The sequence below is a fragment of the Apodemus sylvaticus genome, chromosome 5 (assembly GCF_947179515.1).
Source record: "Apodemus sylvaticus chromosome 5, mApoSyl1.1, whole genome shotgun sequence".
NCBI classification, from domain to species: Eukaryota; Metazoa; Chordata; class Mammalia; order Rodentia; family Muridae; genus Apodemus; species Apodemus sylvaticus.
Window position 1 is genome coordinate 164,592,914 of NC_067476.1, and position 25,421 is coordinate 164,618,334.

The following is a 25,421-nucleotide window of genomic DNA, read 5'->3' on the forward strand; positions in this document are numbered from 1 at the left end:
TCTAAACCTCCTACTTAGAAGGTACTCCAGAATAGCAGGTTCTGGCTATAACTGCCAGCCCAGATAGTAGGGGACCACCATCTAACTGCTTGAAGGAATGGTTAGACAGGAGCCACTTATGCAGCCTTTATTTTAAACCTTGTCTTGACCACATAATGAAAAACTTTAGCCCAGTTAGGTCTAGTGGATATGGCTAGTCCCAGCATAGCTGCTGCCTCCCTAGGAATCTGCATCATGCATGGAACATAAACCTTACACACATCTAGATATGTAAACCTAGTATTTCACTGACCTGGACCCTGTAGGGACCCAGCCCACCTTAACTCAAAACATGTAATACCCACCTGCACTAACTAGAACTTGACATAGTGAAATCTGTGCCCTCAGGATACCACACAACTTGTGTGTTTTGAAATACACGCTCTCTCCTTTGGAGATAAAAGCAGACTGAAAACGAGTTAATAAGGAAGTTAGGCTTTCCAGGCAGGTCTACTGAACCCTGTTCTGAAAGGGTAGCAGAACTTAGTAGACAGCTCAGGGTGATGCCCCACATCTATAATTCCCACAGATGCAGGGAAGTAGAGTTCCAGGTTAACTGGGCTACAGAGAAATCCTGTCTCTCCCCCACACACATCCAACTCCACACAAAACAACTAGGGGCCATGCTGGCCTCTTAGATGTCAGCTCTTTCTTCAAGTGAGATAAGCCTTGGCTATTCCCTCCTCCATGGACAAGCTGGACAAAGTAGCTAGCTGCCACAGGACCCTCTATCCACCCCTGCCCCCATTTCAAGTAGGATGACCTCAAATTCCACTTTGAACTGGGCTAACAGGCCTAAGCGTAGCCTCATGCCTTCCCCCTCCTCACAATGTTGGGACAGTTCCAGATCCAGCCCTGTTTATCAGGCAGGGCTCTAAATCTCGGTCAGGGGATGGAGGTGTAGGACATGTAGATCTGGATCGGCAGCATGCCCCGTGTTTGTCTCTGAATACCTACACTTTTCCAGACACAGAAAAAAGTTTGTCTTGGAGAAAACATAAAGCAAATAAAAGAATAAACAGACAAAGCCAGCTCAACCCCCAGTGTCAGTAGGATAGAAGCCAGCAGAGAATACTCTTCCAACACTAGGGGACGAATAGTCCAAGACTGTGAGGTTGGAGGTGCTTATGTGATGTCCCTCTGCCGTGGTGGCCGGTGAACATTCCGCACGACACACTTCACCATCCATTCGATGCCCTCTCGAACTCCTTTGCTGTGAAGACAGTATATGTGAGGCAGGGCTAATCTTGGCCCTGAAGACTTTGTAGAGTAAGGCCTCAACTCACCCTGTGAGGGCAGAGCAGGCCTGGGTCAGACAATCTCGCCGGCCAATCTTGCAGGTACAGTCACTGAATGCAGTCTTGATGTCAGGAATGGAGAGGCAAGTCTGGCAGGGGAAGTGAGACTCTGAGGAACATTCCCACGTCTAGCTCCATATAGCTTGTTTATTCACTTGGGCTTTCTGGAAGGCTAAGGTCAATCACCCTAAAAATTCTGCAGGGGTGAGCCTACCCAGGGCTTCTGGATCCTCATGGAAACCAGTAGTGAGGCTGCTGCACATGGTCAACAAGTCTACTGCTGATGGCTTTGGAAATTCATACACAGCTAAAGAAAATCTTCCTCACCACCTCCAAGATCAATCCCCAGAACATCTACTAGCAGGAACCTGGGAACTAAGTCAGGAGCTCAAGTGTCAAGTAAGGCAGTGCCCATGGCCCTAGGGATGAGAAGCTCTGTTCCGCTGTTCACTTAAGGAAATAGCCCTGTGTTCCTCAGCCAAGAACCAGAGACTTCTCCTTACTACTAGTTTTGGGACACAGGATAGTTGGGGGAAGTCCTCAAGCAAATGAGTGGACAGGTCATATCAGATGAGAATGGGTAAATACATGGGACCTAAGGAAAGTAAAGCTTCCTTGGCCCTCCAGATACTGTTTGTTTGCCATCATGTTCTTTCCAACTCTTTCTATATAGGGCCTCTTTAGTAAGACGGCAGGGACTTTGTATAGCCAAAAATCCAAAGGGAAGTAGCACCTCATCTAAGAGTTTTTCCATTTGTTAACTTTTCCACCCCCACTCTAAAAACTGAAGATTTGTTTTTAATTATGTATACCTATCTGGAGGATATGTTCAAATGAGTAAAGTTACCTACTAAAGCCAGGTGTCAGATCCCCTGGAGCTAGAGTCCCAGATGGCTGTAAGCCACCTGATGTGGGTACTGGGAATCAAACTTGGGTCTTCTGGAAGGGACTAGTACTAGTTCTTAACTACTGAGACATTTCTGAGGCACCCCACACCCACTTCTTTGAGCCCAGAGAGCTTTCACCTGGGTCTTTCTCTAGGCTCCATACTCCCAAAACCTCTGAGGGCATCCACAAACACAAGCCCTGGTCCTCCCTTGGGAAGACAGGTGGCATCTGCACTCTGGATCCTACATCTAGTAGGAACATGCTTGTTCTAATAGTGAGAGCTCTTTGTGACACACAGAGAGAAACTAAAGTTGACAAGGTAGAGATCCTAAGAGTGTGGAAGAAGGGTCCCAAGGAAGGGAGAGAGGAGATTGGGATGGATGGACACCAGGTTCTGGAAATCTGAAGAGGCATACATGTCACTTCCCTTGCAATGTTGATAGAGGCTCTATAGCAGCTTTGTGGGGCTCACCTCCACATCCTGCTTGTTGGCCAACACCAGGATGGGAACACCGTCCAGTGCTTCACTCGAAACCACCTTCTCTGAGGAAAGCAGGAGAGGTGGTGCCTTGCACCCTGTGTCCTGTTCATGACTGTAGGTTCTGCCCAGGTCCAAGATGTGTACAAACAGATCCCTTCCACCCTTTCCCTTACACACTAGATAGCCCAAACAACATGAATGAGGCTTTCTTAGCACTGGCATCCAGGTGTTAGCCCAGTCTCTTAAGGCAAGTTCCAGACACATGGGAGAATCCAGATTATACTGATACCACCCCTTAGTACACCCCTCCCCGCACAATTCCCTAGTTGTAGGTCTTCCCAATCATTTCTCCCTCCCAGAGTGGCCATGCTACACTCACCAAATGCCTCTTTTGATTCTGATAGCCTCTCCTCATCAGTGGAATCAATGACATAGATGACACCATGGCACTCTGCATAGTACTAGAAAGAAAATGAGAAAGCTGGGGCTAGAAGTACCCATAGCTGGCCAGCTGGATAGCGAGACTGTGTGTCACAATTACCAGAAGAGGCCCCAAAGAGGAAGAGACGGGTGGCGAGTGGTGGGATCTTTGCCATCCTAGGGCCACAAATGGGCACAACACAGTGGGAAGAGTTGCTAACAAGCTTTCTGAGGCTGATTTAGTAGTAAATCTAGCAGAGCACCTTTGAGGAACACTTGCTGACTCTAGCAGGGTGATCAATCACCTCCTACTTAGAGGCTGCTCCTGAGAACCCACCTGTTGCCCTGGTTAAGATGATGTTGAGAAAAGGGTAGGAGACAGGCCTAGAGGTTGAGAAGCCAAAAGAGGTTCAGGGCTGAGGTCAGCACTGTCTATGAAGCTACCCTGCCTGGGCAAAACGGAAAGTGAACTCAGGCTTCTGCAGGCTGGATGTAGCCAGTCCTGGGCTTTCAAACAGCAAGGGACAGCATTGTTAACACAGAACAGACAGGGCAAGGTAAGCACAGGAGATGGAGATCCACAACAATGGAGACACGGTATAAACTCCTATCCCAATCAGTAAAATAATTCCTATAAGTATGTGGCAAGGAGCATATACTTGCCACTTCACCTCAGGATCATACTGGCTCCCTGACCCTGTCTCAGTGAGAAGTCAACAGTGATTGGTAAAATAATATGCTGCACACAGGGTAGGACAGTGTATATCAGATGTCTGTGACAAGTAAGAAAGGAGTACTTCATTCCTGTCAGTAAAACTTCCCCACCTACACTTCCCATAGAGTACTGGAGGCCAGTCCCAGGTTCCTTTTGAGGGCTTTGCAGCCAGACCCATAGAAGACAGCTCCAGGTTAGCAATGGGCCTGGCACAGAAGATGCCAGGTCGGGGTTAGCCTATTTCTAGAGGCTTGAAAGCTGGCAGGTCCTACTATATTTATGAGGTATTTATGATAATAGTGGATGATATGTGGTTTGCAGCAAGCCCAGTGAGACAACAGGCAGCACTAGCAGCTTCAAAGGTTATAAGAAATGTCTTATATGAGTAGGCACAAGACTTAGGAACCAAGTAGCTAAATTCACTTATCACATCTACCAAGCATAAGGTCCAACAGTTGCCACAAAGATCGGAGTGGCATATTGAACCTCAACAGAGAAGTCACGCCTATGGATATAAGTATGTGTTGTTGGGGAGGTTCGAAGAGGCCTGTATAACCAGCATAGGTAAATACTCAGTTGGACATGCTGGAACAGGCCAGAGGTAGACAGCCCACCTGGTCCTGCTTACATGATAAGTTGTGATCTAAGCCTGGCATGTGCACAGATCTATGGATAAGAGCATATTGCTTGGTCAGAAAAGTAAGTACCAAAATCCTAAGGCAGATATAAGCAGCACACATGGGGACTTAGTTTCCATTTTAAGGTTCACCAAAGCATCCACCGTGGAGAGCAACTTTCCCATCAGTGGTACCATACTAGACAGAGGAGAACAGTGGCCAGAGTGACAGAACTTATCAGTGTAGATTCCATTCACCAAGGCCAACGAAGCCACTGCTAAGTGTTTCACTTGATAGGAAATCACTGTAACTAAAGCACCTGTATTACAGCACTGGACTGTACCAAATGACCATACCAACTACAGAGCAAGGGACTGCTGAAGGAAAGTCAAGGGTGGTTCTGCTCAGTGCTGGACTTAGTGCCTAACAGGCTGCGTGGAGGAGACTCCAGTGTAGGAATATATAGAGAGAGAAGTTTCAGGTTTCTAAAACCAATGCCTAAAGAAGGCTCTGTCTGCCTCTGAGAACATCCTCCTTGGATGGATAAAAGGTCATCAAGAAGAACAAGCTAGAACGAGGGAGATAGACTCATTAGGAAACACAGGTTTTAGGCCCTTCCCTGTATATGAACTCTGCCATTTTTATCCGCCTGTTAGAGGACAGGCTACAGTCCCCTCTGAGTTCCTCAATAAGTGCTCTGCATAGACTACCCTGATGAACAATGCTTCTTTCTTCGGAATTGAAACTGGACTCATCAAGAAAAGATTGGAAGCCGTGCAGTGGTGGCGCATGCCTTTAATCCCAGCACTTAGGAGGCAGAGGCAGGTGGATGTCTGAGAGGCAGGTGGTCAGCCTGGTCTTCAGAATAAGTGTTCCAGGACAGCCAGGACTATACAGAGAAACCCTGTCTCGAAAAACAAACAAAACAAAACAAAACAAAAAGATTGGGTACTCCCTGCGGGAACTGCTATGATGTCACTTTTGTGGTGACTCTAGCCCTGGTTTTTATCAGAGTGAGACAGAGAGCAACTTGGGAACCTTTAGACAGGGCCAAGTATATGATAAGCAGGTAAAGGTGGTTGCTACACAAGCCTGATAATTTGAGTTTGGTCCTTAGAACCCATGTAAAGGTGAGAAAATAATCTATAAATTTGTTCCGTCCCCCACAGGCATGCTTTGACTTCCCTCCCTCAGTAAAAAGATAACTTAAAAAAATAGAGAGAAAATCTTTAGGGTAAATGTGGAACCCTCACAGAAAAGACTATGAGGGGCCATCTAGAGAAAAACAGCATGGAACAGGTAGTGTGTCTTACCTTGTCCCACAAAGACTGCAGCTCTTCCTGCCCACCTAAGTCCCAGAACATGAGACGAGCCTTTCCCACATCCACAGTGCCAACTGGAGAGAGAACAGAAAGGGCTAGTTCCTGACTTTACTCCTTACACACAAAGTTCCAGCTCTCCTCAGGATGAGACAAACCATTCTGGTACCAGTCCCAGGGAGCTTGAACACAGAATAGAGACACAGGGTTCTGACCACTGGTCAGTTGGGTTATGGACCTTACAGCGTCCATCTCTAAGGGACCCCCTAAGCTCATAGCCCTAAGATACCCCCTTACTGTTTAGACCCACGGTAGTGGTGATTTTGGATAGACTCATCCCCTTGTAGTTCTTGTTAAACCGTGTCTTTGACTGTTCCAGGAAGGTCTGAGGAAAGAAAGAGAGGGGGTTAGATAGCAGAAGCCAGAGCAGTTTTCTGGTGTCCTTCTATATATCCCCTTCTATATATGGCCTTCACACCCATACACCCACATGCCTCTGCCTGTTGACTGCTCTTCAGGAGGCTAGTGACAACTAACCTGTAGCCTTGTGGGGGAGGGGAGGGTGTGTGTTAGATTTCCAAATAAGAAAACATCAGGCAGGGAATGGAAACGGTGAGAGAGCAAGGACCTACCGTCTTCCCCGCATTGTCCAGGCCCAGGATCAGAATGCAGTATTCATCCTTCTGGAACATGTACTTGTACAACCCCGAAAGCAGCGTGTACATCCTGGTCCTGGCACCCTGAAAGATGTCAAGGTGTGTACCGGAGGCATCGGCCTCCAGCCCGCTTCACCAGTGGCCCGTCTATCCTTTAAATGGGACGCCTCGCGGATCCTGACTCGTTGCCCCCGACTCCATTGCTGACCACCTGCTAAACCCGGGCCTCTCCCACTTAAGGTCATCTTTCAGAATATACAATCAATCTGGAGTCCTGAAAAGCTCGTGACGGCCTACTCTGCTCTGCCTTCCTTTTTGTTTGTTTGTTTGTTTTGTTTTTTTCAAGACAGGGTTTCTCTGTGTAGCCCTGGCTGTCCTGGAACTCATTTTGTAGACCAGGCACTCAGAAATCCGCCTGCCTCTGCCTCCCAAGTGCTGGAATTAAAGGCGTGCGCCACCACTGCCCGGCTCTGCTCTGCCTTCCTAAGGCTCCTCTTTCCGAAACCTCAACTCAGAACCAGGAAACACGGCCAGCGACTGTCTGCGGAGCTACCAGAGAGGCAGAGCTTCTGGCGAGGGTCGGCTTCGGCTTCCCGCCGTAGCCGGGCCCACGGAGCCTAGGCACGCCACTTCCGTCCCCCTATTCCAGGACTCTAGAACTTCGGCCCCTCAGTCCAGCTGAGGCCCACCTGTACCTGCAGAGTTCTTGGAAGAGCCGCCGCCGCGTTACTAACCCCACCGACCTCACGTTGAACCCCCTCACAGTGCGGGGTGGAAAGAGGACCGAAGGACAGAGTACCGGAGAAGTCACCTCCCAGCGGCCCCCGCGCGCAGGCACTTCCGGCAGCATCAGCTCTCCAGCGGAAGTACCCGGGGAGGGCGGAAGGCTAGCGCTTGAGTTTTGCTGGCGAGGCCGGAAACTCTTTTAGGCTGCGAGCGCCCGCAGGAGGTGGGGTTGCGGACCGCAGAGGACAGGGCGGGCTACGTGCAGGTCCTCCTCGGCGGAGCTGCGGTCTTCCTCAGGCTCTCCAGCGGTTTGGGGGGGGGCAGCGTTGCCCTGAGCAGTAGGGCAGTTCTTCCTTCAGTTCTTGTTTGCCTTAAAGGTTCCGAAACCAGCCTGCTGGGTCGAGATGGACGAGGACAACCTAGAGACTGCCCTGCAGACCTACCGGGCCCAGCTTCAGCAGGTAGAGCTGGCGCTCGGTGCTGGCCTAGACGCTTCTGAGCAGGCGGACCTGCGTCAGCTGCAGGGCGATCTAAAGGAATTGATTGAGCTCACCGAAGCCAGCCTGTTGTCGGTCAGGAAGAGCAAGCTGCTGTCTACAGTGGACCAGGAGAGCCCAGCTCAAGAGGATGCTGAGTACTTGGCTTTCCAAAAGGCTATAGCGGAAGAAGTGGAAGAGCCCGTCGCCCCCTGCAATGACTCGGAGACGGTCCCTGTGAGCGAGGTGCAGCCGGGATCCACCTCCTCTGCACTGGAGGAAGAGGAGGAGGAGGAGGAGGAGGACCCAGATCTGGAGGAACTGAGCGGTGCTAAAGTGAACGCCCCCTACTACAGCGCTTGGGGCACGCTAGAGTATCACAACGCCATGGTTGTGGGCGCCGAAGAGGCGGAGGATGGTTCTGCGTGCGTTCGAGTACTCTACCTATACCCTACTCACAAGTCTCTGAAGCCCTGCCCGTTCTTCCTGGAGGGAAAATGCCGGTTCAAGGAGAACTGCAGGTAAAACCCTCTGCTGGTAGCAGTGAGGGATATGCAGTCAGGACCACCTCTGTGGCCTGCTGCCACAACTTGTTCTGCACCCAGCAGAGTTGATAATAGAGTCTGAGCTTCAGGTGACTGACAGACTTTTACAGAAGTGTTCTCCGTGTGTTTAGTGTGTTTACTTAGATTTTTATTGCATACATCCAGAAGCTTGAAAGGGCTTATGTTGGAAAAAATAGGGCAGTTCATCATCAATAGTCTCCTCCAAGGTAAAATGTTTTTTCTTTGAGATAGCATTGTAAACCTGGCTGTCTTTGAATTCCTGATCCTTCAGCAATTCTACTAGATCCTAAATACCTTCAATTTCCAAATGCTAGAATTACAGGTGGAGGCCACCATTTTTACTGGGCTACATCTCCACCTCGGAACCTTTTTTTTTTTTTTCCCCACTGGCAATGCTGAGGATGGAACTAGGGCCTCCAGCACACCAGGCAACCAAACTACACCATAGTCCCATCCCCAGCTCCCATAGTTTGCATAGTCTTACAGAAAATTTCAAACATAATCTCATGCTAATTTGCCCTACCTTTCCTCCCTATACTAGTTGAAAGCACCTTTCACAAGTTACATCTTTCTCACCCTCAAATACTTCAGAATTTAGCTGAAATAATAATTACTAAACCTCATCTATGTCTTTTTGTTTGTTTTGGGGGAGTTTTTTGGATTTGGTTTTTTCGAGACAGGGTTTCTCTCTGTGTAGTCCTGGCTGTCCTGGAACTCACTCTGTAGACCAGGCTGGCCTCAAACTCAGAAATCCGCCTGCCTCTGCCTCCCAGAGTGCTGGGATTACAGCCGTGCACCACCACTGCCCTGCTCTATGTCTTTTTTTTTTTTTTTTTAAACTCAGTAATCCAGAGTAACTCTCTAGTACTTTGAATTTATTTATTTTAGGCCACTAAAATAGACAGATTTATTCTATTATAATGGTGGTAAAAATACTTTCACTTGGCTAAAGGCAGGATTTTAAGCAGGGCTAGATCCATGGAAGCCTGAGGGCAGAATCCATTTATTTGCCCGTTTTTTTTTTTTTTTTAAGATTATTATCTTATTTTGACTTTTTTTTAAAAAATTAAAGATTTACTTATTTTATGTGAGTACACTGTTGCTTTTTTCAGACACACCAGAAGAGGGCATCAGTTCCCATTACAGATGGTTGTGAGCCACCTTGTGGTTGCTGGGAATTGAACTCAGTATCTCTGGAAGAGCAGTGAGTACTCTTTAACAATTGAGCCATCTCTCCAAGCCCTTATTTTGACTTATTTATTTTTTACTTTTTTAATGTTTTTCTCCAAGGATCGATAGGTTGCTTTTGTCTCATTTTGTTTTGGTAACGGGGTTTCATGCAGGGTCTCTATGTAGTCCTGGCTGTCCTGGACTACATAATAGCTATGAAAATCTGGCTGGCCTTGAACTCACTACCCAAAGGCTGGGATTAAAGGTTTGCACCATGGCCTGGCTATTTTTGGCTTTTTTGAAATAAAGTTTCTCTAGTAGTCCTGGTGGCTGTCCTGGAACTTACCATGTTGAATAGGCTAGCCTGGAACTCACAGAGATCCACCTGCATCTGCTTCCTGAGTGTTGTGATTAAAGGCGTGCACTACCATTTCTGGCTAAGATATATTTTTAGGTGTGTGTGTGTGTGACACATGCATACAGGTGCCAGAAGAGGGTGTAGGATCTAAGATATATTTTTAATTATGCGTACGTATGTGTGTCACACACATGTATACAGGTAACAGAAGAGGGTGTAGGATCTCTAGCTCGAGTTCCAGGTGGTTGTGACCTGCTCAACATGGGTCCTGAAAACCAAACACAGGTCCTCTACAAGAGCAGTATGCTTTCAGCCACTGAGCCATTTCTCTAGCTCTGTGTATTTACATTCATTTTTAAATGTGTGTGTATGTATGTGTTTGTGTATGGGCATGTGTACATACACAATCTTCTAGCCTGAGAAAGCTAGAAGAAGGTGTTGGATCTCCTGAAGCTGGAGTTGCTCTCAGAAAACAACTTAAATTTTCCTCAACAACATTACACACTCTTAACCACCGAGCAGTCTTTCCAACCTCCAGAGACCACCCATATTCCCTGGTTTGTGGCATCCTCACCTCACTTTAGGGTCTTATTTCCATGCTACATCTGTATTCTGCACATCTTATTTCTTTAAGACAGGGTCTCATGTAGCTCAGGCTGGCCATTTATAGCCATTCCTATATAAACTCTTTTGCTCTTCCCTCCTCCCCACCCCACCCCAGACAGGGTTTCTCTGTATAGTCCTGGCTGGCCTGGAACTCACTTTGTAGACCAGGCTGGCCTCAAACTCAGAAATCTGCCTGCCTCTGGGCAGGGATTAAAGGCAAACTCTTGCTCTTCTTGACTTCACTTCCTGCTTGTATCTCTCAAGGGTCAGGATTACAAGCAAGTGCACATCTTTTGTTGTGCTTCATGGTAGACTTGACATGTCCTTGCTCTATCTCCTTCCTTCCTCTGCTAGCAGATAGGTGTGTAAGTGATCTATGTGCTCAACAGGTTGTATTTTATTTACTTATAGACAAGGTCTCTCTATTAGAGATCAATTTGCCCCTGTCTGTGGAGTGCTGGCAATTTCTTTCTTTCTTTCTTTCTTTCTTTCTTTCTTTCTTTCTTTCTTTCTTTCTTTCTTCTGTTTTTTTTTGGGGGGGGGGTTGTTTTATTTTGTTTGAGACAGGGTTTCACTGTATAGCCTTGGCTATCCTGGAACTCACTCTGTAATTCAGGTTGGCCTTGAACTCAGAGATCTGCCAGCCCCTCCTCCCGAGTGCTGGGATTAAAAGCATGTTCCACAATCACCCAGCTGGTTATCTTAAAAATAATATCTTGCCAGGCAAAGTGGTACATTGCTATAGTTCTAGCACTTAGACTTGAAACAAAGAAAGAAAAGGAGGGAAAAAAATCTGCAAATTCAAAACTAGTGTAGGCCCCATCTCATGTACTAGATGGATTTTTTGTTTTGTTTTGTTTTGTTCTTTTTTGAGACTAGGTGTCTCTTTGTGTAGCCCTGCCTGACCTGTAGATCAGGCTAGCCTCAAGCTAACAGAAATCTGCCTTCCTCTGGCTCTCACCACCCTTTGGATTTTGTTTTGTTTTGTTTTTTTATTTTGTCTTTTTCAGAGATAGGGTTTTTCTGTGTGATGTCCTGGAACTTGCTTTGTAGACCAGGCTGACCTCAAAATCACAGAGATCTGCCTGCCTCTGCTTGCTAAGTGCAGGGATTAAAGGCATGTGCCATTGCTCCCTGCTTCGATGGATCTTACTCCCTTATAATTTTAATCTTCATTAAGATACATATTCCCCCAATTTTTGTCTGGAGGGAAGTTTCTTCAGTTGGCTTTCCTACCTTGATCTGAGCCAGCTGACACTGACTGCCTCCTTACTGTCTAGGTCAGATCATTTTTTGCCCAAATGTAGTAGTAGCTCTGGTTTCTTTTCACATACAGAGATGCTTAAGACCCCCAGTACAGGTGCCATGTTGCTGATTATCATTAGCCAGACATTGTTTTGAGGTCTTTTGTGTGACAGAGATAGCAAATGTTGGTGACCGGTATATTTATGTGAACATAACATGTATAATGTACATACGAAATCATACACCTATATTTTTAATGACTACCGTGCTTTTACTCAGACTCTCTTAAGCCTTTCTTTGTATATGTATCAGTGCATTGCCTGCAGGTCTGCCAATGTACCATGTGCACGTAGTGCCCGTGACAGACAGAAGAAGGCATCAGGTTCCCTGGGACTGGGGCTACCGACAGTTGCGAGCTGTCACATGGGTACTGGGAATTGAACCCAGTCCTCTGAAAGAGCAACCAGTGCTCTTAACCGCAGAGTCATAGCTCCAGTCCCAGGATCTGGAAGCACAGGAAACAGCTTTCAAATGTGTATGTGTATATGTGTCTCTGTGCCTATATCTGCAAATGTATGTACAAGGGCAGAAGAGGGCATTGGATACCCTGAAATTGGAGTTACAGGCAGTTGTAAGCTGCCTGATGTGGGCACTGAGACTGAAACAGCAGCAGCAGCAGCAGCAGCAGTAGCCCTGGTGCTCTTAACTGCTGAGTCATGGCTCCAGCTACCTTCCCTCCCATGTACTTTCTCATACATACAAGACATTCAGAATGAAAACAAACACACAAATACTAGTGATTATGACTGGTGACCGCCAGAAATCTTTTCATAACCCACGTTTTCCTGACAGGATTTACAGTGATATGAGATCTCCTTTGTGGGAACTTGTGGTCTTTATCTCAGCAGAGTAATGAGTCTTGTGGACACTTTTAGTCTGAATATTAGGGTTTGAGGCATTTTGTTTCTCTGAGGCATGTTTTCTAAGAGGCTCCTCACGATGAGCTTATGGGTAATATTGACTTGACTTGTTGAAAAGTTTTACTTAGCCGGGCGGTGGTGGCGCACACCTGTAATCTCAGCACTCTGGGAGGCAGAGGCAGGCGGATTTCTGAGTTCGAGGCCAGCCTGGTCTACCAAGTGAGTTCTGGACAGCCAGGGCTATACAGAGAAACCCTGTCTCCAAAAAAAAAACCAAAAAAAAAAAAAGTTTTACTTGTATCCTTCATATATATGCAACTTTTTAATTTAAAAAGTATGGTATGTGCCACTTGATCCTCGACAAAGAGGCTGAAAACATCCAATGGAAAAAAGATAGCCTTTTCAACAAATGGTGCTGGTTCAACTGGAGGTCAGCATGCAGAAGAATGCGAATTGATCCATCCTTGTCTCCTTGTACTAAGCTCAAATCCAAATGGATCAAGGACCTCCACATAAAGCCAGACACTCTGAAGCTAATAGAAAAAAAACTGGGGAAGACCCTTGAGGACATCGGTACAGGGAGAAAATTTCTGAACAGAACACCAATAGCGTATGCTCTAAGAGCAAGAATTGACAAATGGGACCTCATAAAATTACAAAGTTTCTGTAAGGCAAAGGACACCATCAAGAGGACAAATCGGCAACCAACAAATTGGGAAAAGATCTTCACCAATCCTACATCAGATAGAGGGCTAATATCCAATATATATAAAGAACTCAAGAAGTTAGACTCCAGAAAACCAAACAACCCTATTAAAAAATGGGGTACAGAGTTAAACAAAGAATTCTCACCTGAAGAACTTCGGATGGCGGAGAAGCATCTTAAAAAATGCTCAACTTCATTAGTCATTAGGGAAATGCAAATCAAAACAACCCTAAGATTTCATCTTACACCAGTCAGAATGGCTAAGATTAAAAATTCAGGAGACAGCAGGTGTTGGAGAGGGTGTGGAGAAAGAGGAACACTCCTCCACTGCTGGTGGGGTTGCAAATTGGTACAACCACTCTGGAAAGCAGTCTGGCGGTTCCTCCGAAAACTGGGCACCTTACTTCCAGAAGATCCTGCTATACCACTCCTGGGCATATACCCAGAAGACTCCCCACCATGTAATACGGATACATGTTCTACTATGTTCATAGCAGCCCTATTTGTAATTGCCAGATGCTGGAAAGAACCCAGGTATCCCTCAACAGAAGAGTGGATGCAAAAAATGTGGTATATCTACACAATGGAGTACTATTCAGCCATTAGAAACAATGAATTCATGAAATTCTTAGGCAAATGGATGGAGCTAGAGAATATCATACTAAGTGAGGTAACCCAGACTCAAAAGGTGAATCATGGTATGCACTCACTAATAAGTGGATATTAACCTAGAAAACTGGAATACCCAAAACATAATCCACACATCAAATGAGGTACAAGAAGAAAGGAGGAGTGGCCCCTGGTTCTGGAAAGACTCAGTGAAACAGTATTCAGCAAAACCAGAACGGGGAAGTGGGAAGGGGTGGGTGGGAGGACAGGGGAAGAGAAGGGGGCTTGCGGGACTTTCGGGGAGTGGGGGGGCTAGAAAAGGGGAAATCATTTGAAATGTAAATAAATTATATCGAATAATAATAATAAAAAAAAAAAAAAAAGTATGGTATGTGTTGGAGGTCAAATCCAGGGCCTTGGCATGCAAGGCAGTTTGTGTGTCACTGAGCTATACTGAGCCTTTTGTAATGTTCTTATATTTGAAAGTTTTGGATGGGCATGATGACGCAGGCCTTTAATCTCTGCCCTTGGGAGGCAGAGACAGATGGATGTCTGTGAGTTCAAGACCATCTTGAGTTCCAGGCTAGTCAGGGCTACATAGTGATTCATTCATTCTTCCTTCCTTCCCTCCCTCCTTCCTTCCTTCCTTCCTTCCTTCCTTCCTTCCTTCCTTCCTTCCTTCCTTCCTTCCTTCCTTCCTTTCTAGATTTATTTTAATTATATGCATTCACTGTAGCTGTCTTCAGACACACCAAAAGAGGGCATTGATCCCATTACAGATGGTTGTGAGCAATCATGTGGTTACTGGGAACTGAACTCAGCACTTCTAGAAGAGCAGTCACTGCTCTTAACCACTGAGCCATCTCTCCAGCCCCATGATACTTTCTTCTAAAAAATAAATAAATAAAATGTAAGAAATTGAAGAGCCTCTGAAGCTAGTAATAAAACTTAGGGACATAAGATTGCTGGCCGTGGTTCTACTACTGAGCTATATCCATAGCCCTGAAGGTTGGTTTCATTGGATATAAAAATCTCTTCAGAATTTTGGCCACTGATAGGTTACCCATACCCATACATGGAGCCTGTGGCTCTCCATGCCCATACTCATTTGGACAGAATTAATTGGACTTACTGAGTGTCTTAGAGTTTCATTGCTGTGAAGAGACACCATGACCAAGGTAACTCTTATAAAGACCAGCATTTAATTGGGGCTGGCTTATAGTTTGAGAGATTTAGTACTTCATTCATGGAAGTTTGGCAGTGTCCAGGCAGACGTGCCAGAGACCAAGCTGAGAGTTTTAAATCTTGATCCATAGGCAGCAGAAGGGTGCTGGATTCCACACTGGGTAGAGCTGGAGCATAGGAGACTTCAAAGCCCGCCTACATAATGACACTCTTCTTCCAACAAGGACACACCTTCTAATGGTGCCACTCCACATGGGCTAAACATTCAAACACTTGAGTCTATGTGGGCCATACCTGTTCAAATCACCACACTGAATTATTTTTAAAAAAGGAGGGGACATGGGATTGGGATGAGGTCATGATGCAGGATGGGGAGTTGGCAGAAAGAGATGATGGATATAATCATATTTAATTATATAAAGTATGAAATTGTAATGGGTGGTAGTGGTGCATGCCTGCAAAGGCAGGCAGAAAACTGAGTTCGAGGCCAGCCTGATCTACAGAATTCTAGGACATCCAGAGCTATGCAGAGAAATCCTATCTCAAAAACCAAAGGGGTATAAATGTATGAAATTTTCAGTAATTGTTTAAAGGAAAAAAATTTCTTTGTTCACATTCTTCTTCAAATATTAGTAGTTTTAGGGGCTAGAGAGATTGCTCAGTGGTTGAATGTCTACTGCTCTTGCAGATGACTCTAGTTCTGTTCCAAGCATGCTATTCAGTAGCTCACAACCAACTGCTACTTTAGCTTCAGGGACTCCTTATACCCTTTTCAGGCCTCCACAATTATCTATACTTATATATGCACATTTTCCCACACAGACAAACACATATATACATAATTAAAAATCGAAACAAATCTTACAGTTTAAATGCTTTTTTTTTCTTTCAAGGCAGGATTTTTTTTCAGAGATTTATTTATTATATGTAAGTATACTGTAGCTGTCCGCAGACATACCAGAAGAGGGCATCTAATCTCATTACATGGGTGGCTCATTACATATTGTTGTGAGCCACCATGTGGTTGCAGGGATTTGAACTCAGGACCTCCTGAAGAGCAGTTGGTGCTCTTAACCACTAAGCCATCTCTCCAGCCTTGAGGCAGGATCTTAAGCTACCTCAAACTTGCTATGTAGTTAAAGCTGACCTTAAACTACTACTGATCTACTTGCCTCAACTTCTCAAAATGTTATATAGGTTTATGCCACCACATCTGGCTTTTGATGGATTCTTTTAGCTATAATGAATCACGATGCCAACAACATCTGTGAACAGGTATTTGAGTTCTTGTTTTCAATTTTTTTTGGTTTCATTATCTAAAAGTTGTTTTATCCTTAAAAATATAGATGATAGGGGCTGGAGAGATGGCTTAGTGGTTAAGAGCATTGACTGCTCTTCTGGAGGTCCTGAGTTCAAATCCCAGAAACCACATGGTGGCTCACAACCATCTGTAATGTGATCTGATTCCCTCTTCTGTGTCTGAAGACAGCCACAGTGTACTTACATATAATAAACAAATCGCTGGGTAGTGGTGGCACACACCTTTATTTAATCCCAGCCCTTGGGAGGCAGAGGCAGGCGGATTTCTGAGTTCAAGGCCAGCCTGGTCTACAGAGTGAATTCCAGGACAGCCAGGGCTATACAGAGAAGCCCTGTCTTGGAAAAAACCAAAAAAATAAACAAATAAATCTATCTATATATCTATCTTTGGGCCAGAGTGAGAAGAAAAATAAAATTTCTTTAAAAAAATTTTTTTAAACTTTTAAAAAAAATTCCTACTATTATTATATATAGTAGGATTTCTACTACTATTATCATATATGTATATGATATATTTAATACTTTAATTTAATGTAATGACTATTGAGGAAGGAGATTTGTTTTCTGTGTATCTTATGTCTGTCTATTTGTTTGTTACTACCTGTATTGTTTTTCTTTTACTAGTTTACTTTTCTGCATACTTTTTTCTTTTCTTTATTATTTATTTTTATTTATATGGGTGTTATGCCTACATGTATACCTGTGTACCACTTGTGTGCCTGCTGCCCACAGAGGCTAGAAAAAGACATCAGATCCCTTGGAACTCAAGTTAATGACAATTGTGAGCTGCCTTGTGGGCATAGGAAATTGAACTCAGATCCTCTGCAAGAACAAGTTAGTTCTCTTAGCTACTGAGCCATCTCTCCAGCCTCTTTACTTATTTCTTCAATACTTACTCTATTTTATCATTAATATCTTAAATTTCAATATAGTTTGAATCACTACCAATTTAGCTTCAATAATAGAAAAATACTCATATCCCGTGTAGATCCATTTTTGCATATTATTACTATTAGAAGTTACATCTTTGGGGCTGGGTATATAGCACAGTTGATGAGTGCATGCGTGAAACCCTAGGTTCTATTCCCTAGGGTTATATAAACCTGATGTGGTGGCACATACCTGTAATCCCTGAACATTTATGTTTAGGGTATGGGTGTGTGCCTGTGCCCACACCCTCAGAGTTCAGAGAGAACAAGAGATGTCCTCTGTCACTCTCTGCCTATTCTTTGGAGCTGATGTTTTCATACCTAGACTGGCTAGCAAACCCCAGTGATCTTCCTGTCTTTCTCTCCTCAGAGCTGAAATTACGGTGGATGCCAGCTTGTTATACGGGCCAGAGTTGGGATCCAAACTTTGGTCTTCATGTTCATGCAACTTGTGCTCTCAACCACTGTGCCATCTCTCCAGCCCTCAGATATTATTTCTGTTCCTTTCTGTCTCTTCTTCAGAAACTCCCATTGTGCGTGTGTTGGTTTACATGGTGCTTGATAGTGTACCATGGTGCCCTTTGGCTTTCCTTACCAGTCTATGTCCTGAATAGATGTGATTTTTTTTTTTTTAATGTTTATCCCACAGGGCTTCAATAAATTGAGTGCTTTGAATGAGAGTGGCCCCATTGGCGCATGTATTTTTCATGCTTAGTCCCCAATTTAAAAAGGATTAGGTATGGCCTTGTTGGAGATGTGTCTCTGGGGGTAGGTCTTGAGATTTCAAATGCTGGGCCTTGTCTGTCTGTCTGTCTATGTTTATCTCCCCCTCCCACACCCTCTGCCTGCCTGTGGATCTCAATTACCATTCCGGCATCATGCCTGTCTGCTTTCTCCCATGATGATAGTGGACTAGCCCTCTGAAACACCCCTAATAAAATGCTTTCTGCTTCTAAGTGTTTCCTATACTATGTTCTATAGCAGTGGAACAGTAGCTATGACAGTAAGCTTCTTGGATTTGTAGACTCACATTTAGTTTTACCAGATACGAGTGATTTTGATTGGTTGTTTGGTTGGTTTGGTTGTTTGGTTGGTTTTTCAAGGCAGGGTTTCTCTGTATAGCCCTGGCTGTCCTGGAACTTGCTCTATAGACTAGGCTGGCCTCAAACTCAGAGGTCCACCTGCCTCTGCCTTCAGAGTGCAAGGATTAATGTACTACCATGCTCCACATGAGTGGATTTTGTTGTTGTTTTTTTTTATTTTATTTATATTATATATATGAGTACACTCAAGACATACAAGAAAAGGGCATTGGATCCCATTACAGATGTTTGTGAGCCACCATGTGGTTGCTGAGAATTGAACTCTGGACCTCTGGAAGAGCAGTCAGTGCTCTCCACCCCGAGTGTTGGTTTTTTGTTTTGTTTGTTTTTGTTTTTTAACTCCTTCTTGTCAAATATTCATCTTTTAGGGGCTACACTTGTGCATTTGTTTGTGTGCTTGATGTCATACAGGGCCCTGAGACTGTGTCCATAACATTTTAATTTTAGGACAATTTTAGGTTCACAGTAAAATTGAATAGAAAATACCAAGATTTCCCACTGTCTCTTTGCTTTCTCAGACATGGCACAACACCCATCCTTGTTAAGTTTAACTACATACAAGAGTAGTTAAACTTATTATGATCTGTGATCCAAAACCAACACAGTATCAATAAAAAAGGTCCATTTCATCAGGCCCACCAACTTACTGTTTAACATCTTTGGGTTGTCAGTATGTATATCATCTGCCTTGCAGTAGCATGCAGAATAGCTTCAGTGTCCTAACACTTGGTTCCTCCTTTTGTTCTCTCTTTTTTTTTTAAATTTTTTTTAATATTTATTTATTTATTATATGTAAGTACACTGTAGCTGTCTTCAGACACCAGAATAGGATGTCAGATCTCTTTACGGATGGTTGTGAGCCACCATGTGGATGCTGGGATTTGAACTCATGGACCTTTGGAAGAGCAGTCGGTGCTCTTACCCGCTGAGCCATCTCTCCAGCCCTTGTTCTCTCTCTCTCTCTTTTTTTTTAAATTATTTATTTGTTATATGTAAGTACACTGTAGCTGTCTTCAGACACCCCAGAAGATGGCATCAGGTCTCATTACAGATGGTTGTGAACCACCATGTGGGTGCTGGGATTTGAACTCAGGACCTCTGGAAGAGCAGTCAGTGCTCTTAACCACTGAGCCATCTCTCCAGCCCCTTGTTCTCTCTTTTTAATATGATTTTTCCCCTCAAAATTGGGGGTGGGGTGGGTTGTCACAAGATTTCCATGTGTACCGTTCACTGTTATTGAACTCACTCTGTAGACCAGGCTGTCCTTGAACTCCAAGTGCTGGGATTAAAGGTGTCCATTACTACTCCCTGGCATCAAAATTTTAAACATTTTATTCCAGTGTATGTGTGTGTCCATGTGAATTTGTGTGCATCATGTGCATGTAGGTGCCTGCAAGGTGGGCAGGGGTCTTTAGATCCTCTGCAACTTGAGCCATGAGCTGTTTATGTAGGTGCAAGGAATTGAACCCAGGTCCTCTGCAACAGCAGTTAATGTTCTAAACCACTGAGCCATCTCTCCAGCCCTATGTGTTCTCTCTCCTACCCTTTAAACTAGTGATATTTTTCTTATAGGGACTATAGCTTTCAATTTAATTTCAAATTTCTTTAGTCATTCTTTGAGCATACTTATGGATCTGCTTTGAAGTCTGCTAAACTCAACCTCTGGGCCAACTCTAGTTCCATGGAATCCAATACCCTCTTCTGGTCTCTAAGGGTACTATACACATGTGGTGTGCATATAGGCAAGCAAATGCATGCAAATAAATTAAAAATAAATGAAACTTTAAAATGAAAAAAAAAAGTAGCTAAGTCTTTGTAAACACTGTTACTTCCTTAAAATCCTTTCTTAGAAGCACTTGTTGGGTATAAAGAAAAGTATACATACTAGCAGAGCATCCTCTTCCAAATAATCCAAAATGCTCCAAAGTCTAAAATTTTTTTTAAAAAACATTTTTGTATGTGCAAAGTAGAGGAGGACATTGGTTGTTGCTTCCTCCTATTCCCTCAAGACAGGGTCTCACACACAGCCTGGAGCTCTTGTGAGTCCCAGCAGTCCTCCCCTAAGCACTGGGGTTCCAGGCATTCTGGTTTACATCCAGCTTTTTATGTGGGCACTGGGGATTTGAACTTGAGAGTCTTCACATTTGCTCACACAGTGAGCACTCTTACCCACACTGAGCCAGCTTTCTAGTCTCCCAAATCTAGAACTTTTTGAGCGCTAATATGATACCACTAATTTTGTTTTTAAAATACAAAATTGGAAACATCTCTGATCCGAAGCAGATTTTGTTGTTGTTTATGTGTATGGCTGTTTGGACTGCATGCATGTCTATGCACCATTTGCATGCCTGGTACCTGCAAAGTCCAGAAGAGGGTGTCACATATCTGGAAATGAAATTACAGATGGCTGTGAGCCACCATGTGGTGCTAGGAATTGAACCTGAGTCCTCTGAAAGAGCCATGGGTGTTCTTAATTGCTGAATCCTCTCTCCAACCCCCTTTAAAAATACTTATTTAGTGTGGGGACATGTGAGAGTGTGGAAATCAGAGGATAATCAGTTCTCTCCTTCTACCTGTTGAGTCCCAGGGATCAAACGCTGGTCATCAGGCTTGTTGGTAAGTGTTGTTATTTGTTGAGCCTTCTCACTGACCTGCCCAAGTATTTTAGCTAGGGAATGGTCAACCCATGTCAAATTTTAAGTCTTCTAACATTTCTAAAAATATTTCTAGGAAGGATTGAGGTAGGGGAGTAGAGTGTAGACTATTTCATCAGATTTTGCCTGTGTTCCAGCCTTCCTTTTGAAAATGTCCTTTTGGTCCTCAGTTCTCAACTGAACAGGACTCTAGCTAGTCTTCACTGTGCTTTGGGGGTACAGTCTCACAGCTGTTGATGCCATTTAGCTCTGTGTCTAAGATAACTGGTGTAAGAAGGAGTTTCCTGACATCCTGACCTGAGCATGTGGTAGCAGAGGCTGTAGGTGTGAACCTATGAGAAGTTCTGACCTTTTCTGTTCCATCTCCCTCTTTTTTCTTTTTCTTTCTTTCTTTCTTTCTTTTCTTTTCTTTTCTTTTCTTTTTCTTTCTTTCTTCCTTTCTTCCTTCCTTCCTTCCTTCCTTCCTTCCTTCCTTCCTTCCTTCCTTCCCTCCCTCCCTCCCTCCCTCCCTCCCTCCCTCCCTCTCTCTCTCTCTCTCTCTCTCTCTCTCTTTCTTTCTTTCTTTCTTTCTTTCTTTCTTTCTTTTTTTGGATTTGGTTTTTTCGAGACATAGTTTCTCTGTATAGCCCTGGCTGCCCTGGAACTCACTGTGTAGACCAGGTGCCCCCCAGAGTGCTGGGATTACAGGCATGCGCCACCACCACCCAGCTCATCTCCCTCTTTCCCTATCCACTAATGATTGCTTAGGAAGAAGCCCTAGCTATCCTAGAGTGAATCCTGTCAGATGGTCTTTTGGGGTTAAAACAACTTCCTGTCTGAAATGATGGCATATGGTGTTAGTTGGTGGTTAGCTTTTTCATGCCTTTATTTGGCAAAGTTCCTGGCTACAGTCTTATGTGTACCCACATTTCCTCTTGATTTCTGTCAGACTTGGTTTTGGTTTTAATTTTACAGGCACACTGATGTAAAGACACAGCACTGCCATTGTTGTAACTAAGTTCTTCTAGTTTTTGTTTTGATTTTTGAGAAAGTGTAGCCCAGATGGGCCTCAAACTCATGATCACCCTGCCTTGGCCTCCAAGTGCCCATGCCTAGGGAAGACTCAATGTATCCCAACTGCTAACACATCTGCCTTGAATATTAGTGTCAAGAGCATCAACAGAGGTGATAAGCTGTAGGCACAGGCTCTCTGCCACATTGTTATCCTCACCTAGAAAACTGAGTAGAAACATAAGCTTCCCAAAGAGGCCCTGTATATTCTAAGAGAAAACTCCAGTGTGTGTGTGTGTGTGTGTGTGTGTGTGTGTGTGTGTGTGTGTGTTGAGAGTATATATATATATATGTGTTTGAGTACATTATGCATTTATGCATTTAGTGTATATGCATATGTGTCTTGTGAAAGTATATGTTAATGTATGGGTACATTCTATGCATTTATATGTATGTGTACTTGTGTATTTAGTATGTGTACCTATATGGTAGTATGTGCATGCATGTATGAGAGATTATCATATGGATATGCAGATGTATATAGGTATAACTAAGTGTATTCATATGCATGAGAGAATGAGAATACCTATATATTCACATGTGAGTAAGAGGATATGTATTTGTGCTCATGTATGTACATAAATGCATAGTAATGAAAGTATAGGGGTTTTTGCTGGTGTACCTGTCTGGACTTCTTGAATATCACTCCATTGCAGGTAGTGCCATGGTTATGGCCTTTGTGCTCTTGGCCTTACTTGCTCCTGGTGGGCCATGTCTAAGCCACTGTCTTCTGTGGCTGTATCTATAGGTTCTCCCATGGGCAGGTGGTATCTGTGGATGAGCTGCGTCCCTTCCAAGATCCAGACTTAAGCTTACTGCAGACTGGCTCTTCATGTCTGGCCAAACACCAGGATGGCCTGTGGCACCCAGCACGGATCACTGGTGAGACTGCTGACAAGGACCTACTTGGTGGGACCCTTTTCGAAACACCCTCTTTGTTCTTTATACAGCCATTCTCCACCTCCTCTGGGTTGGGCTCTGGGACTTCATCTGGGCCCAAGAAGAGTAGGTCTGCCTTTGTCCCAAGCCCCTTCCCTTCCTGTTTCCCACTTTGCTCCTAACTAGTTGCCTAACCTGTAAAAACTGCTGACCTACAGCCTATCTCTCTGTCACCTAGATGTGGACAATGGCTACTATACTGTTAAGTTTGACTCATTGCTGCTGAAGGAGGCTGTGGTGGAGGGGGACAGCATCCTGCCTCCTCTGCGCACTGAGGCTACAGAGTCATCTGACTCAGACACTGGTGATGCAAGTGACTCCAGCTATGCCAGAGGTATGGCGAAAAAAATTAGTGCTTAGAAGCCAGGGTGGTGAGGGAATAGAGCAGACTGGTGAGGACCTGAGGGACCAGAGAGTGTGTGATGGCCTTGGTAGGACTCAAGGCCTAGCCTTTGCCATTAAGAAATAGACACGGCAGTTGCATGCAACAGTCAGCGTTCCCTGAAGCAAAGTGACACCACACTGTAGGAGAGAAGAGAATGCTGTTGCCAGACCTGCCAAGGAGTCACAGGAAGTAACTGAGTGTAGGGTGTAGGGAAGTGTGGCTTCTTCAGATGGTTTCCCAGATTAGAGCTTGGCTGGGCGGTGGTGGTGCACTCTGGGAGGCAGAGGCAGGCGGATTCTGAGTTCCAGGACAGCCAGGGCTATATAGAGAAACCCTGTCTCGAAAAAAAACAAATCCCAAAAACCAGATTAGAGCTTGGGTGCTTGGTGGGCAGAAGAGATCTTGGCAAATAGAACATGTATCCAGGTGAAGTAGAGATTTCAGGAAATGAACTAGTAGGTAAAGTATAGCTTCCTGGGTGGTTGGTTAGGCTAAAGATAAGATGATGTTTCTGGAAACCTGTGATATGAATTGGTGGTTTCTGGGCTATTATCTAAAGTGGCAGATAGTAGGTTAAAGCAGTGAAGTTGGTTACAGTACAGCCATCTCTAATGACAAGAGTTGCCAGGAGTGCGCACAGCACGTTTGGGGACCACAAGTCCAGAAGATCAGGCCCTACACAAGAACTGAGTTCTTGAGTAGCCTTGGCTGGAGCCCACAGCTTGAAATCCTCTGTCTCCTGCAGTGGTGGAACCAAACACAGTGGACACTGGGACCTGCAGTTCTGCCTTTGCTGGCTGGGAGGTACACACACGGGGCATTGGCTCCAAACTCCTCGTCAAGATGGGCTATGAGTTTGGCAAGGGTGAGTGCTTGTTGCCCTGAGATGAGAGGGAGGCCTCAACCCAGTTCAAGAGTCCAGCAGGTAGCACAGCCCCTGTCTTTCCTAGGTTTAGGCCGGCACGCAGAAGGCCGGGTGGAGCCCATCCATGCTGTAGTGTTGCCTAGAGGGAAATCACTGGACCAGTGCGCAGAGATACTGCAGAAGAAGACAAAGAAAGGCCAGACTGGGACCAACAGGCCTCCAAAATGTCGGAAGAGTGGTAATAGACCTGAGGGCCGCCCACCCCCCAGGAATGTGTTTGACTTTTTGAATGAAAAATTGCAAAGCCAGGTTCCTGGGACCCCAGATGCTGGGGTGGATACTCCAGAGAGAAGAAACAAAGACATGTATCATGCCAGCAAGAGTGCCAAGCAGGCTTTGAGCCTGCAACTCTTCCAGACTGAGGAGAAGATTGAGCGGACCCAACGGGACATAAGAGGCATCCAGGAGGCCCTAACCCGGAACACTGGCCGGTATGTGTGGGATCCAGCTGAGGCAGTAAGGGCTCCAGTGGCTGTGCCCAGAGGATACCTGCTCAAGGTCACCTGACCTGAGTAGCAGCTGAATCTGAGGTGGTCTGGATATTGGAGGATGGGCATTGGCTGCAGCAGCTGGGGGCTTGGTAGTGGGGAGCCAGGAGGCAATGCTGACCAGCAGGGTCTCCCTAGGCACAGTATGGCGACAGCCCATCTGCAGGAGAAGCTGGAGGGAGCCCAGCGGCAGCTGGGTCAGCTGCGTGCTCAGGAGGCCGATCTACAGAGGAAACAGCGGAAGGGAGACACTCACAGGAAGATGACAGAGTTCTAGCGATCCTGCCTGTATTGTGGATAGAGCCCTGGGACCCAGCTCCCAACTGCCTTGGCAGAAAGACAGCTGTCACCCTGATGCCTAAACTGCACCTGGAAGAGAAGCCAGCCCCTTCCTAGGATGCCCCTTATTTAGCCTTGTCAGCCTAGAGTGTGAACACTGCTGAGTAGAGGTGGGACATTGGGGCTGATTTTTGAACACTTATCTGCCCACCAAGCCCACCTACCAGTGTCTTGGGGTGTCTCCTTAGGACATTAAAGTGATTTCATCACAATTCTCTCAGTGGAGACTCAGCTGGCTTCAGGATCTCTGGGGACAAAGGGATCTGTGTAGGTCCTGGCAGTAGACAGG

The 25,421-nt window shown here is 45.1% G+C and overlaps 2 protein-coding genes across 5 annotated transcripts; one reads left to right on the forward strand and one right to left on the reverse strand.

The window, feature by feature from the left end:
• Nucleotides 1-111: 111 nt before the first annotated feature.
• Nucleotides 112-7,322, reverse strand: Arfrp1 (ADP ribosylation factor related protein 1). 4 transcript variants are annotated; one of them, XM_052184587.1, is made up of 8 exons: nt 7,129-7,322; nt 6,410-6,517; nt 6,075-6,162; nt 5,772-5,854; nt 3,086-3,167; nt 2,698-2,768; nt 1,326-1,426; nt 112-1,252 (listed from the first exon to the last, which is right to left on the reverse strand). In XM_052184587.1, the coding sequence occupies exons 2-8, from the start codon at nt 6,500-6,502 to the stop codon at nt 1,165-1,167; spliced, it is 606 nt and encodes a 201-aa protein (XP_052040547.1). In that variant the 5' UTR covers nt 6,503-6,517; nt 7,129-7,322; the 3' UTR covers nt 112-1,164. The 4 variants fall into 4 exon arrangements, 3 of the variants coding, with proteins under 3 accessions (XP_052040547.1, XP_052040548.1, XP_052040549.1); XM_052184588.1 differs by having other exon boundaries at nt 7,123-7,322; XM_052184589.1 differs by having other exon boundaries at nt 1,079-1,252; nt 2,698-2,827.
• Nucleotides 7,323-7,383: 61 nt separating this feature from the next.
• Nucleotides 7,384-25,344, forward strand: Zgpat (zinc finger CCCH-type and G-patch domain containing). Its single transcript, XM_052184580.1, has 6 exons — nt 7,384-8,156; nt 22,805-22,938; nt 23,174-23,329; nt 24,126-24,245; nt 24,331-24,736; nt 24,932-25,344. Exons 1-6 carry the CDS (start codon nt 7,564-7,566, stop codon nt 25,068-25,070), a joined length of 1,548 nt encoding a protein of 515 aa, XP_052040540.1. The 5' UTR covers nt 7,384-7,563; the 3' UTR covers nt 25,071-25,344.
• Nucleotides 25,345-25,421: the final 77 nt, after the last annotated feature.

What these genes read in the sequence shown, in the direction of transcription:
- Zgpat (XM_052184580.1), top strand. Translation starts at nt 7,564, where the DNA reads ATGGACGAGGACAACCTAGAGACTGCCCTGCAGACCTACCGGGCCCAG. An exon ending in CGGTTCAAGGAGAACTGCAG is followed by an intron (nt 8,157 to 22,804) that starts GTAAAACCCTCT and finishes CTGTATCTATAG; the next exon opens with GTTCTCCCATGGGCAGGTGG. An exon ending in TGACTCCAGCTATGCCAGAG is followed by an intron (nt 23,330 to 24,125) that starts GTATGGCGAAAA and finishes TGTCTCCTGCAG; the next exon opens with TGGTGGAACCAAACACAGTG.
- Arfrp1 (XM_052184587.1), bottom strand. Translation starts at nt 6,502, where the DNA reads ATGTACACGCTGCTTTCGGGGTTGTACAAGTACATGTTCCAGAAGGAT. An exon ending in TGCAGTCTTTGTGGGACAAG is followed by an intron (nt 3,168 to 5,771) that starts GTAAGACACACT and finishes TTTTCTTTCTAG; the next exon opens with TACTATGCAGAGTGCCATGG. An exon ending in GCCTGCTCTGCCCTCACAGG is followed by an intron (nt 1,253 to 1,325) that starts GTGAGTTGAGGC and finishes CTGTCTTCACAG; the next exon opens with CAAAGGAGTTCGAGAGGGCA.